Source organism: Chamaea fasciata, unplaced genomic scaffold, assembly GCF_029207755.1.
Source record: "Chamaea fasciata isolate MVZ Bird 193981 ecotype frontalis unplaced genomic scaffold, bChaFas1.0.hap1 SCAF_8, whole genome shotgun sequence".
Lineage (NCBI taxonomy): Eukaryota > Metazoa > Chordata > Aves > Passeriformes > Sylviidae > Chamaea > Chamaea fasciata.
In genome coordinates this window covers 33302933-33318345 of record NW_027094093.1, presented here as the reverse complement: position 1 = coordinate 33318345, position 15413 = coordinate 33302933, and the positions used below count along the sequence as shown (strand labels likewise).

The window sequence follows — 15413 nt, the reverse complement described above, 5'->3', positions numbered from 1 at the left end:
ATGAACCTGCCTCCACATGGAGAGGTGAACAAGAGGGATGTGAAAATGTTATATAAAACAGCAAACAAAAAAGGAGACCAACCAGGACACGAATGCCTCAAGAACAAAGGACGACTCAATTAAATTGAAAATCATCAAGAAACTAGAAGAGTTTGCTCACTGCAGGGTTACCCCATTGAACTGAGGTATACCAGACACACACACAAAACCAGCAACACTTACAAGAGCTCATTTAAAATACCAAGGATTAGAAACTCTTGTGTTTCAGGTTCTAAGTGAAGAACACAGAGTTTTAGGATGAAACGGCTCCCATATTTCTGATAAAGAGAACACAGAAGACCGTGTGAACAGGTCTGCTTACAACCACCCATGGCCACAGAAGAGATTTCTGCTCTAGTCTGCAACCTCCTCTGCACAAACCATGACGTGTCACCACCCAGACCAACTGTTCACAGAATACAAATTTCTCAAGATTAGTGTGCAAAGTCTGAATCAACTGCTCATAACAAGGATTTTAAATCACTGGAAGCTAGTGGTAAAAACAAGTCATAATTGGAAGGGCCTGTCTCCAGTTTGAGGGAGAGATTGCTCTTCATTACGTCTCTCATTATGCCTTTCATCCTCCTGAGTAAGTCTCAGCACAGTTTGGATCTCCTTGGACCTCTTTCATCTACTATACTCTGTTTAATGACAATCCATCATTTAAAAAAGGACCCCAAAAACGACTTTCGCCAACGATAGCTGCTTAGATCATACAGACTCCACACTAGATAAAAGAAATCTTGGGAGGACCAAAGAGAGCTGAACTTAATCAGAGGGATGAAAGACAAAATGAAAATCTATCTACCCTTACATTTTAAAAAGGAGTTTCCTTCAGATAAGACAATCTCAACTCTCTCCCTCTGTGCCTGTTAAATATGGTGTGAGCACTGTCAGATCCTGTGGGACTTTTATGACTGAGATGCTCCAGCAATTCCTGTAAATTGTACACATTTGGATGGTGCTGTCTGAGGTGACCGGGCCACTTCCTATTGATCTAAAACCCTTTTCCCCCCCTTCTTCCCTCCTTCCTCCTAATCAAGGCAGCAATACATAGCCTGGCAAGCTTTGATGTCCCTCTGCTTTACTTCTCATTATTTTGATCTTTTAACAATCCCACTGTTGGTACATGCCCTTGGCATGCATTTTCAGGGTCCGTGCCTTCTGGCTTCAAAAGACAGTTCTACTTGATTAAGGCTTTTTATTCCTTTCCCTCAGAAAACAAATGCTCTGAGTGGTACTAAGAGGCTGATATTTGTTTTGTTTATCAGATAGGAACAGTATATAGTTAAGCTAGAGAGTCTGCTTATTCCCTTCTACAGAGTGGAATATACTGCCCTGGTTTTGAAGGAAATCAAATACATGGAATTTATCTGATGTAGTCTTCATCATCTTTATTTTACAGAAAGTCTACAGATCATTGAGTTGCCTTTAGATAAAATGCTGCACTGTAGATTGCTGTCAGGACAAATTCTCTAAGAGTCTCCTCAATTTTTATGTTGCTGGCATAAGGCTACAGTGACAGAAATGACTTGGAGTCTCTCCTGCTATTAGTTCACATCTATAAAGTAACGTCATGCCAATTCTCCTCCTGCCTATGAAATACTCTTAGAGCAGCTCTACCTGAGGTGGAAGCTGGGCAGACCCAGGCTGAAATATAGTTTTAAGTGTCCTCTGATGCCTGTTGACATCCCCCATTAAAAACAGGACGGCAGTCCACCATCACTCTTCTGTGAACAACCTGTCACTGGCAAACCAGTATCAATCTTTCTTCCCCTTGTCCTATCAACTTCACCCAAAGAAAGAAAAATTGGTCTAGGGGAACACATTACCTGGAAGATCAGCGGGACGTAATACAATATGAAGACAAATTTCCATGCCCTACTGCAGTGCCCAGCTGCAGATTCCAGCTGTGCACATTTGCATAGACACCTCTGCTACAGCACCAGGCTTTAAGAAATTGGCCTAGGATGACTTCTGTGAAAACAGGTGATTTTATTTCTCATAAATTAAATTACAGGAATATCAAAGGCAGCTGAAGTGCTCAGAGAAATTGATCCACTATACCTCACACAGCCTCATTTGTACACTCTCCCCTCCCCTCCTGCTCCCAATCAATTCTAATGCTACAAAACTGAAATTAATCCCATGGAAAATCTCTCTGGGAGAGGGTATCCTCCTCATTCCATGACATATATGTATGTATGATACTAGTATGGCATTTTTGACTCCTCCACAATTTTTCCTTGTTTCCCCCTTTGTGAAACACTGCCACACGTTTCTGCATGAAGCAAATCTATTATCAAATCTACAGTTAAAAACAGACCAAAGCTTCTAGGTAAACTGATAGAAATCTGACACAAACAATCTGGACTCATGTAATCCCACATCCATACTGCAGTGATCATTCTCTCCATCTCCTGTGTGGAGATATACACAGCTCACCAAGAATGAAGATTAGTTTTTAATGCAAAACCAAGGGTAAAGTTCCATTAAGCTCAAGAGATTTTAATTTGTTCAGTGCTATTCAGCAGAGGTAGACTCCTAAATACTTAATATTTTTCTGTTAATGAAATTCGGGTATTAAAAAAAAAAGGTTCCTAATCTATTCTGAATCTATTGGCAAAGCAGGAATTGGAATTACTCAAGAGAAAGTTTTGGTGTTTTTATCTGACCTCAATTGTCTGTCATTACTTATAGTGGCCAAAGGTGTTATGGCTGTTAAATACATTTTGTTTTATGAAACAGAAGAATAAATTTCAGGAACTTGGAGATAAGAAGGAAAACGTAAGCAATGATTCTGTGATGAGTGCTTTTTTACAACAGGATCATGCCACTGATATAAGTCTGAATTCCAGACTTTCCTCTAGAGTATTGCTGCTCACCTTTCTAAGAGTGCAAGTGCTGCATTTGACGGGTTTTTTTCCTCAACGAAAATTTCACTTTTGTGATTTCAGAGCATGCTTAAATCTATCCAACATGTACTTCTGGTCTGCCCTTCCAAGTACTCACAATTTGCAGCTACCCAGATGTGTTACAGATGTGCTCTCTAGTTCATCATCCACACTGTTAGTGACAGCACTGATGACAGTCCAGGGTGCATGTGCCCCGTGGGAAGCTGTCAGGATCTGATCAGAAGCTATCTGAAACAGCCTTCCTGGCTGACAGCAAAAAGCTGATAACAGAGCTTGGAATGGGTTTTTTCAACAAGCTGCACAACCACCTCGCCCTGCATTTCTCTAGGTCATACTTCTGTAGTACACTTGGGACTGGAGTCCATGTCTTCCTGAAGTTAAGAGAACATTATCTGTGCTGCTTTTCACTTACCTCATTGCCTGACCTCTAGCTCACTGCCTTTTCAAGGAAAGAAATCAGATTATCAAAAAAAAAAATAGTGAATCAATTCTGCTTTGGTTGTTTCTTGCCACCGTAGTACTCTTTGTATTATCAGTGCATTATCAGTGACAAGAGGGAAACAACACAACACATCTTAGCGAATTTGCAATATGATGCAGAGTAACTATAACTGTAAAGTGTTGCTGAAATCCTGGGCAGACATGGCTGATAACAGACCAAGGCTCTTCTTTCTGGAAAGGCAATCTCCTTCCTCAGCGCCACCCTAGACAAACTCTGCTTCATGTTCTTTTCAAACATATCACAAGCAAGACTCAGCTCCTGTCTTTACCCCGGTAATTATTTTTCCCCTCAATTATTTGCTCCCAATGCCACCAGTTCCCAGGCAGGTGTCTTCCAGATCAGCACTCTGGCTGGGACCAGTCAAGTTCAGTTTGCTGTGCTCTGTTTGTGTCCCTGTAACCACCTGTTACACCCTAGACAAGAACCACCAGGAAAAACACTGACCAACAACTGAATACCCAGCATCACTCAGAATAAAGCCCAAGGTACCATTCCCCTACCTGTCCTACCTCCTTCCTAATAATGGAGGGAGCTGCTGATGACAGGTAAGCTGCTGTGAGCTGGACAGATTGACACAGGACTGTCCCAAGAGCCCTGCTCAGAAAACATCACCAGCGAACAGAAGCAGTTGAGTCTGACATGTTTGCTATCATAATTGCCTTCCTTGTAAACTTCAGGTTATCACATTGCCTTCAACCTGTAAATTGCCACAAGATTCTAATATGTACCTCCTGAAATTGGTAATTCTGTGCAAAAGCACTCTGCAACTCAAATCACAATGATGTGTTAATTTAGCTAATCAGCAGTTACATTAACTATCTACAAAACAGAGAATAACTGTTGGGTGACTTATCTTATAAGCAAAAAAAAAAAAAAAAAAAAAATGATAACACTGACGCTTTTTTGATGGCGCATCTCATTATAAAGAGCTTACCATAAAATAATTGCAGGAAAAACAACAACAGTATATGTGGCCATTACTGTGTTATTGATGAGATAATGAGATAATACAGCTAAAGGATGCCTGTTTGAAATATCTGTGTAGATAAAATCCTAGCAGGCTACATCTAAACTCATCCTATTCATGCTTAATATAATGCAATAACTTGGTCACTATTAGACTTGCGATCTCAGTAATGCCTATGTTTTATATAAGATTTCACTGGAACTATCACTGCATTTAGATACACTCGGGAAACTTAGATAGCAGATTGTTACCATTTTTTTCTTATGATAAGTTCTTGGTCTGAATCAGTCTAAAACCAGTCTTGTCTGCAAAGTCCCTACAGCTATCAGAAAGCTCCAGAGCAAGAGCCAGAAACCTGCAATGAAGGAGACAGGAATCTTAAATTGCCTGAGTCTGGTGCTGCCTGCATCCCACGTTTTCACTGTCAATTCATACATCAACTTTTCAACTGTAACAGATTATATTTAACACTAACCATCTTAGCAAAGTCCATGTGGTGTGAATTTACAACCCAGTTAAAGCAGGAAAGGAAATACATCCTTGTGTGGTCTGACAGTAAAGCAACCAAAAGAAATACACTCCAGAGATGCTCGATGGGGCTGTCCAGGATTGATCCACGCCGTGACCTCCGGTGAGACAGGGAGAGTTCTGTTCTCCAAAGCAAAGGAGTAGCTTCTTATTACTGCATTGGTGAGTCTGCATTGTTGTTTTCCTGTACATAAATCAATAAACTATCTCTAAAAATATTTCCTGCTCTGTGTCACAGCATTTCTGTATTCTTGAGATGGGGCGCTGAGGGGAGTCTGAGAAGGACTTACAGTCTCATTAAGAGGAGGAAATATAGTCAAACACTCCAAATGAATCAAAGCAAAGTGGCAGGAGCAAGAGAAATAAGACATGGCATTTTCTATTGCTGCAGCTTCTCCTTGCTTTTGGAAAGTAACTCCTTTTTTCATAATCATGTTGTCAGTGTATTTCCAGGACCAGTTTTTAAAGCAGAGTCTCACTAGATCCGTCTGGTCTTTAATACGTGTCTATTTACACTACCAGTGGTGTTTGAAGCAACCTTCAAAGACACTTGCTTAAAACAGGCTTTCCAACCACTAATTAAACCTTAACAATCCCTTGTAATGAGCAACATGTTTTTCCCCAAAAATTGCATGTCTTAGGTGGCTCTTCATGTCAGCACTGAAAGGAGAGGTCATTCCTGAAGGATCCTCTATCACGAACATCTGAGACCAGGGAAGTCACCAAACAGCACCTGAAGAAGCAGCAAATACTCATGAAATCATGGAATGGTCTGAATTGGAAGCCATCCAGTTCATCTCATTCCACCCCTGCCATGGGCAGGGACACCTTCCACAGCCCAGATTGCTCCAAGCCCCATCCAAGTGTTCAGTGGCCCTGAACGCTTCAGAAATGGGGACATCCACAAATTCTCTTCACAGGGCTTCTTCCCCTGTGCCAGGGCCTAACCACTCTCATGGTTAAGAATTTCCTCCAACTCTACTTTTTGTCAGTTTAAAGCCATTCCCCCTTGCCCTACCATTCCATGCCCTCTCCAGCTCTCTTGAAGCCCCTTCAGGGCACTGTAAGGGGCTCCAACATCTCCCTGCAATCTTCTCTTCTCTAGGCTGAACAACCCCAGCTATCACCCTGTTTTACGTGAGTGCCCTGTCTTGGGAGCTTTTTGCCAGTAATGCCTCAACTAAGTTTAAACAACAACTATACTTATTAGTTCTAAAGACTACCTTTCTCTTTCCTATAACACTGCTTGCTGAATAAGTTAGTCCACTGAAGGTGAGGTAAAAAATGAAAGTCTATTGTAATTAGTGTAATATCTTTCCAAGATAATACCATAAAAACTGCTGCCCCAGAGCTGTCCTCTCTTTGGCTATCCTGCTTATTATTCACAGACAAATTCTGATACTTTCTGCATATTACGCAGTATATCTACATGCAATTTCAGTGAAAATACTCAGGGAACAGGATCTCTATCTATCTCTAAGAATCAAGCCAAGAGAAAGAATGGAGCTTGAAAGTCATTTCAGACCTCATTTTCCCTCAGTACAGTCATTGTCCTAAATAGGTACACATACACACGTACTGTTTTTCTTTAGAAATAATTTATATGAATTCAATGTTCTTACATAATTGGCGAGACATGACAGTCACTGAAAACTAAAATCCTCTTTTATATACTAGAGTCAGGGTATGGACAGAAAAAAAAAAAAATCTAAAAAATGGATGCTCCAAGGGAGAGAGAGAGACTGATTATCTTCAGAGGTAAAAGGGTAATTGCTGCCACATGGTAAAAAAGGCACCAGGCAAATTCACATGAATACTCTTTGGAGAAGAAGCACTTACTGGCTGAAGATGCTGTACATTGTGTAAGGCAATTACTGTGTGGAGTGGTGGTGATACCTCGAATGCAAGCTCATTCACAGGATGCCTGAATATTGCAGGAAGGCAGCATCTACCTCTTACACCTGGGATTCTTCTACTGATGGCACAGATTCCCCTAAAAACACCCACAGACTCACAGTACCACACAAGGTAATTGGATCTGAGGATCCAATGCCTGCGCTAAGCAGGATCGACCTCAAAGTTAGAAAAGGCTGCTCAAGACCTTCTTTTGTTGAGAGTTCATTATCTCCAAGCAATCTACAGTCTCTCTGGGCAACCTGGGAGTTTCTCTCACTCCAGCCTATGACTTATCTTCTTTTAATTCACTGTGCACCTCTGGGAAGTGTGGCTCCATCTCCTCTGTGAACTCCACACTAGACACTCTTCTGGGCTGAACAAACCCAAATCCCCAGCCTCACCTCACATGGTAGTTCAAAAGCAAGTCCAAAACCTTCTTCCAGTGAAGAATGACAGGATCAGAAGTCCTCCAGTGTTGAGGTTTACAAGCTGAAGAGCCCCTGCAAGGCATGTAAGCAAACACCTCCTCTGCCTAAAGGGCTGCTCCTGACAACACAGAGCACTCCGCACACTCCTGAGGAGTTCAAGTAGCAGCAAGGAGAGGCGTTAAAAAAACCTTTAGGAAAGTTTCCCATACCAAACACATCTACAGATAAGATCCAGAATTGCTGAAAACCCAGCAGCTTCTTTTCCAGACACAGTATGGTCAGAGTTAGCAGCTGGGTTTCAGCTGCCTTCTCTGTGGAGATCACTCCTTTTGTTCACACAAAATATCTTTAAAAATCTTCTTCCATGGGTTTCATCTGAGATCTCATTTTCCTGAGACCCCGCTCATCTTTAATAATACCCAGCAGAGTGGTTCTATCACTAGATGTAATTAGGAAAGCCGAAGCTGTTACAAAAGCCACAGTTAATTACCAAAAGTGATCGTGGCACTGAAACGATTTTTGCTTAAACTCACCAAGGTAGGTTTTTCACAATTACCCTAGAACAGCACATAGCCTAGGTAATTACTGGAGGGCTCTCCACAGAGTAAGAGTAAGTGTGATACTTTTCTACTCTGTCAGAGTAAGATTAACACTAAGTTCATGCACCAACTAGAAAACAAAGATTACCATCCCTTCACACTGACTGAACAATACAATTTACAGATTTGATAACCCTGTGGAAAGGCTTGTGGTCAAAACCTAGTTAAAGATATTTACTCCTTTGAGTTTTAGTTTAAAACACATTTCTTCTTTCAGATACATCCCACATGCTGTCAGGGCTTTTCTTTCTTTTCCTTTGTTTCCAGATTATATAAGAAATTCATTTCATCTTTAAAGAATAGCTTCTACCTTCGTGAAGGAGTAAATTATTATGTCAAGTTTCCTCAGTTAGCATACCTGTATAGCAATTTTTTTTCAATAAAAATAACCTTTTGTTAAAGGTTTCATTGTATTTCCCAGGAGACTGATAACAGCCACATCTCCAGCCATCTGCAGGCACCACTACAGACTGATGCATACTCTGAACATTCTTCTCAACACTTCTGTTCAGACAATGAGACCACTAATTTCTAAGTGCTTAATTATGCCAAGGGCAGGAGCCCAAAGCCTTTACCCATGCTGAACTTCTTCAACACTCTTAATGAAAATCAGGCCTCAGGCAAATCATTAGTAAAATTCAAAATCATGAGGAAATTATCCTTTCCATTTTTAGCACAAAGAATGGATTACTTCATAAAGGCCTATAGATAATTCATTTAAAGCTCACACGCTTCAGCTTTAGGCAGAAGATCAGGTTAAGATATTTGAACATCAAGCACAGATACTCCAAGCTATTGTGTTAGCGGTACTTTAATGTATAATGGAAGCAGTTCCCGAAACACTTTATTTCATGAAGTACTTCAGTTGGTTTCCAAATTATCTGCTGAAGCAGAGCAAAGACCCTGCTGAAATGGCATGTCCAACACCTCAAGCCCTGGGGGCTGGAAGGAGGAGGACTCTTACCCCGGGACTGCAGCCCGTGCCCACAGCCCTCACCGGACCCCGGCTGTCGCACAGACTCCGGCACCAGCACACACGGGCTCCAGCGGTGGCTCCTCCACCTGCAGCAGGAACAGCCAACAGTGAAATCCTTAAAACTGGAAAGCAGGGAACAGATCTGAGCAGAAACCCCAGTGACCAATCATAATATGCTGTGGGGACTTTGGAGTCACAAAGCTGTGATTACTCCTGACACAAGCACCGGGAACTGGAATTCAGATGGCAGGTTCACCTTCTAGGAAGCCACATCCTTGTCCAGCAATGCTCCCCTTTCTCATTTTTGCAGGGCATGTTTCAAAGTTAGGTAACATACACAGGAAACAGCTCCAGTGGGCTTTGTCACCAGGCTCTCTTCCTGCTCTTACACAACTGATGTTGTTCCCAATCTGTTTTCCATGCTCCCAGGTGTACCAGCCATGGGAAGCAGCTTTCCATGGCACCAGGCAGAGCAGAGTGTTGTGTTCCCTGCCTGGCACTGCCTTCAGCTCCACACTCCGCTCCAGGACCATCTCCTGTGGGATGTGCAGGCTGGAGGTTCATATGCAAAGATACAATGCTTTTCTGTTTACTAACATTGCACAACAGATGGGCCACAGAATCTTAATGAAGAGCAGTGAGTAACTGCTCCATTGTATTATTTGTCTAATCAGAACTTTTTAAGTGTGTGCTATTCACTGGAGTGAGAGTACCAGGGGAAAAGACAAGAGTTTCTGCAATAAGCATGCAATTATGATTAAGGCACTCTAGGGCTTGTGGTCCCAAAATAGCTTACATTGATTTTTAGATACAATGAGGGGGGAAGTTCCCAGTAACAGCTTCCTTACACACATCAGACCATGAGGTTACTATTTCTAGGAGCTGTGTCTGTTGGTGCTTGTTCTGATGATGCCAGATCTACTGAAATCTCCAGTTTGAACTCTACTTTTACACATTTTGCAAGATAAATTATTTGTTTTAAACTCTGCATTTTCCAACATTATGTTATTATCTGGTGAAAATTGTGCAGGACAAGAGTCATTTCTAGAGAAGTGGACTCCCACTAGAGACTGATTCCAAGCTTACAGTCTTTACCTATACACTGGACAGATGGGAACATCTTCACATTCTCTTTCCTCATACAAGGTGTCTGGACATGCCTGTCCCCCATTGGCAGAATCCTGAAGGATAATCCTGTACCGGGACTGCTTAACTGCAGTGGCATTGCCTGTAAAGCAAAAAAAAAAAAACAAAGTTGTCTTTCAGACATGGTTGTCATTCCAAGTTAAGTGATTTAGTGCCTTGGTTAGAAGCATGCTCTGTGTTTCATTTATATTTTGAAACTGTGAGCACTCTGTAACATTACTTCCTTTGAAATTACCAGTAGTTCAGGAGGACAGAAGCTGGAAGGATGATAAACCAACAGCCTAAGAAATGCATCAAAAACATCTATTTAACAGAACACTAAATCAAGTAAGAAAATAAATAAATAAGAAAATAAACACCTTAACTGGGGAAAAAGAATAAAAACCAAAGAAACAAACTGTCATAATGGAAGATTTTGTTTCTGAGAACACATTCTGGTGGTCTCAGGCTGCTACCAGTAACCCATCTTTATGGCTCTAGAAATCAGAGATGATAACTTGCTGATAGGAAAACCATTGCAACCAACAGAGGCTAACTCTCTACTTAACCTGAGTTGATGCAAGATCAATCCATCTAGAAACACAGTTCACAAAATCCATGGTAGAGGATGCAGCAGGAAAGACAAAACCAAGATTTATCTATTTGTCTCTACAGCTAAAGCAAACACAATCCTTGGCTGGGTGAGTGGTAAGAGCAAACAGAGATGGTTTAACCACTGCACATGTCATTCCTTCTCACACTTCAAAAACAGGTGCTAGAAAAGTAAAAAGGGATCTCAGGAAAACTCCTTAAAGGATTACAGACCAGGCAAAAAGCTCTAAATAATGGACTTCATCAAATCTGTATGAAAGAGGAAAGCAGTGTGCCAGTAAGCCCACTATGAGTACTCTTTCTCCAGCTCAGAATAAGAGCAAAGCTGCAGCAGCAAAATTACAATGTAGTAGAGTAGAAGGAACACTCAGAAGTCACACCATAAACACAAAGTACAACTACAGATCCAAAAAAAACGAAAAAATGTTTGCTTTAAAAATACCAAGCCATAAAAACCTCCATAGGCAGATGTGCCACCACAGTGAGATCACTGCCAAGGGACACTGGACTGGCAGGAGGCTGCTCACCATGGCTGCTGCCCTGGGGCAGGAAAAGCACATCCAGAGAGATCCCACTCCTGCTTCTTTCCCAGCCGCTACCTCAGGCAGCTCTACAGCTTCCTACAGTCTCTTTCCACATGCCTGATTTGGTGCCTGCAAAGCCTCACAAAGAGCCTTTCCTTGAAAATTTAGCCCACACCATCACTCCTGGAAATTAAACTTTTATCTTCTGTCCACTATATGTTTATCCCTGTCACCTAATGCATACCCTTTACAAAACTGTAAAGGTTTTCACCCATTATTCTAAGTCTTCTTCTCTCTAAACTAAGGAAACCCAGCCCTTTGTAGGTCAAATTCAATTTCCTCTGTCGCTCACTTTCTCACAACACTGTGCCAAGGATCTGCAGCCTCCCCAGGCCAGAGTTCAGTGACTCCTCCGGGGTCTTACATACAACATGCTCCCGAATTTGACAAGCTTGGTAGGATTTCAGCACTTCTAACCGCTGACTTTCATTAATTTTGTAATCCATTGTATGTCCAGAGGTGCCGGGGGCCACAAAGACTATTTAGGGAGCAGCGCACTTGACACACAGAGGAGACCAGGAAAGCTGAGACTCTTCTGCTTGAAGAGAAGGCTCACAGGATCTTATCAGTGTGTATCAATAACAGGCAGTAAAGGAGACACAGACAGACTATTTTCACTGTGAGATTTTTCAAGCAGCTGAGTGCCCATTTAAGAGTGATTTAATTTAAGCCACTGTTCCTCAGCTTCCTGATAAAAGTTGAATGTGTCGAAAATCAACCACTTCCCTTAATTAGAACAGCTACACTGTTAAAAAAAGAGGAGATTAAATTTATTGGGGACAATTTGTTCTCAATAAATTCTTAATGGCCAGTTTATTACAATCTGAATCTTGAAATGTTTATATCTTGAGTCATAACTTGCTCTTGTGGCTGTCTACATAATGAATTTAGAATGAGTAATCTACAGTTTTCTCAACCTTTCTTTTTTGGAGGAGCAGAGGTGAGGGGGAGAGGTTTGGTTTGGTTTGTCTCGGTATTACTGAGTTTTAGTTCTTTAAGACGTAATTCTCACCCATAAGACAGTCACTTGATGCTCTGGCATTACTTTACTACTTCCTTCTTATTCACACAACCTCACTGACATGGGAATAGCTAACTCAATGGAAACACTCCTTAGTACATTCTTCTCCTGGCTTCAGATAGGAAACAATGGCAGCAGCTGCACATTCCCCATGTTGTGCATCCCCCATTTCTCAGAAAGTATATTTCGTTCAGTTTCCCCTTATTTTTAATTCATTTATGCATTTTTCACTATCTAATATCCTCTAGCCCAGTTTGCATCCTTGGTTTTTTGTTTCTATCTTTGTGAAACAATATGACAATCCAAAAGGAAAAAAGATCCTGAACAACTCAGACAGTAAGATAAAAAAGAGCTTCTTTTCTGGATGCGTGTGGCGCTCCTCTCCATGGTTTAAACCTTGAAGCTGCAAATCACACAGACCCACACATGCCTCGCTCCTCAGTGCTACTGACTTGCTATTAGCACAGTTTCAGAATAGAAATTAGAGTCCAAGAGGGCTTCAGCCCTTTGGACAGGCTTTCTTGGAGCTTCCAGGTCTTCTGTACTCCTGTCTGCACAGAATAAGTTCCCAAGAGGTGTAGATACCAATTCCTGCAGTTTTTCGAAGTCTACATATACCTTTTTTTTCCTAATGTCTTCTGATATTGCCATCCTTCCCTTCCAAGAATCACGAACTCTATCACTTTGTGATGATTTTCATTCAAATTATCTACCACCATTAGAATCTTACCCATTTCCTTCCTATTAATCAGTACCAAATCTAAATGAGCTTCCCACAGTAATTTTCTCCACCTCAAGAAACTAAATTATCCTCAACATTTATTGCACCTTACTCAAACGCCATTTTCAAAATTGAATTTCCTCACCAGCTTTTCTATAGCATTCCTTACAAATGTTAATGAGCATAATTTTTATATTTCAGTTAAAATTGCTATAGCCGGATTTTTCCAGAGTACTAGCACTGTGGAGGACTGTCCTTTTAAAGCCAAACTGATTTCCAGCATGGCTCTGACTGTTTGCCCTCCTGAAAAAAGTAAAGCCTCAAGATCTAAGGACCATCTTAACTTCTCTGTTCTTGACTTTGTAACTCAGGTAATGCTGTTTGAGAATTTCAGGGGTGCCTTACCCTCCTGTACCACCAGCCTCCTTCCTCCTCCCTTTACAGCAGGGATTACAATTCCTACCAAGCAATTCTTACTCCTCCCTGCATCTTGCATCCTCTTCCTTCCTTTGTCTTTCACCCACAGAGGCTTCCATGCCCAGGGCTCACAGAGCTGCACCACCATTCTCAGGTGAGGGGACAAAATCACTTTTCACTCCTGGAACACGTGCTCTATCAGGTCCAGCTTCCACAGAAATCATTTGGCTTCCCACTCTGCTCCTGACCAGATGGAAAGCCAGAGTCTGGTCAACACAAGACCCTGCTCACACAAAAAACAAGGACAGATTTTCTGAGATTTTGGTCACCAAAATCAGTGCTGTCTCCAACACCTTTGTAGAGATAAGAGCTCTTAAGCCTTTTGCTTAGACCAGCTCTGGTTGTGCATTTATGAGGATTGGAAGTGGCAGATCATGGACTGTCTGACACAAGGTAGAGGTCGTTGGAATTTCTTATTGCAGCACACCATGCATTTTATCCACTTTTACCCCATCTCATTTCAAATCTGATTTAAGGCATGGGGAAAAAATAGGACTGCTACTATCTAACACTTCATGTAAACTTGTTTACAGGATTAAGTAACTGTGAAATTTCTAACCTTCTTCCTGGACAACCAATGCCCAGAAGAGAAGAGGTACTTAAAGGTACCATCTGTTTTCAGAAGGAAAATGAAAAATGTTATTTACTGTTAGTTGTTTGCTTTTTCTAATCTCCCTGTTTTAAATCTATGCTGACAGACCAGGGAGTACCTCATCCATGCTGAAAGCAGTTACCTCTCCAGGCCACCTTCACCCCCAGGAAAGCAGGTGACAGAAGAAAATCTACCTGCTGCTCATTCAGCCCATTTCATATCCTGAAACCACACTACAGATCCCCTGATTCGTTCTCCAATCCATCCTCAAAGACCAGGTAAAACAGATACATTACAGAAGACTGCAGCAGACAGTTGCCACCTTTAAATATCTGCAATGGCAGAGAATCAATAACTTGCAACAACCTCCCTGCTCCTGCCTCTCCAACAGGTGCTCGGATTCAGTGGCACTTCCTCTGTGAATTATGTTGTCTGTCCATCTGTTCCTGCCCTAAGTTCAGTGCTGTCTGCACTTCTGAGGCAGGAGATAATCTTCTGCCACAAGACAGACGGTTGTCTGATGACATTTAAATGTAGGGAAAATGTCAGCTTTTTTATTGTGAGATGGTAAACTCGGACGTACTTCCTCAGATAAACCATGAACAGCTCAACTGGTAAAGTTCTGTGTAAAGCTGATTTAGTGATTCCATGTTTGTCTACATTCTGATCTTATGCTGGTACACAATTAATTTTAGATCTGCCAGGCAATACCTGTTCCTGTTTGATCTGATTAGTAATTCACCATCTGTATATTGCTTTCATTAAATACAACTTTTCTATAAAAACAACCACAACACCCCTAACAACTCACGTAGGTACAGTGGCTTTGAAATTTCATTATCGTGCTGAGGTTTTAATTGTGCAATGCAAATTAAAAAAAAAAAAATTTTTGCAATGCGGCCATATCAATAACAGATTTAGCAGAAAACAAACTCCCTCATCTAAGAAGTTTTAATTTAGAATTATATTAAAATGATAACACTGCCAAGGAGGTTAAATAATTAATTTCTTCTCATTTTAATTGTAGACTATTATTTAATAAACAAAGTAATTTACCAGGTAATTTATTCTACTCCTTCATAGGCAGCTCATTTAAAGTCTAAAAATAAATTGCTAATTAAAACAGGATTCACTGTTTTAGAAAGCAACTCATTTTCCTGTAAAATCTAACAAGGACTATGCTAAAGCATCCACTGATAATCTTTGAAGGGCAAGGACACTACCAGCAATAATGAAATATTCTGGTAACTTAGCAGACTTTCATCTGAACAATTAATGAAACACAAATTTGTCAGAAAACCCAACACTAGACGATTATAAAAAGAAACTTCATTGTACATTTGTTGTGCCTCAAAGTTAACCAACAAGATCAAAGAGATGCTTGGCCCTTGAAAAACCACAAAGCACAGGAGGTACTTGCACAGCCCTGTA

General features: G+C 41.1%; 1 protein-coding gene across 1 annotated transcript in view; it reads right to left on the bottom strand.

Annotated features, from left to right (window-relative positions):
* THSD7B (thrombospondin type 1 domain containing 7B) overlaps nucleotides 1-15413 on the bottom strand; it is a 241849-nt gene that overhangs the window by 113174 nt on the left and 113262 nt on the right. Inside the window, exons 10-11 of the mRNA XM_066190387.1 lie at nucleotides 9946-10078; nucleotides 8839-8936 (exon numbers count right to left, since the gene is read on the bottom strand). Of these exons, the coding sequence (XP_066046484.1) occupies nucleotides 8839-8936; nucleotides 9946-10078 (231 nt within the window). The remainder of the gene's footprint in view (nucleotides 1-8838; nucleotides 8937-9945; nucleotides 10079-15413) is intronic.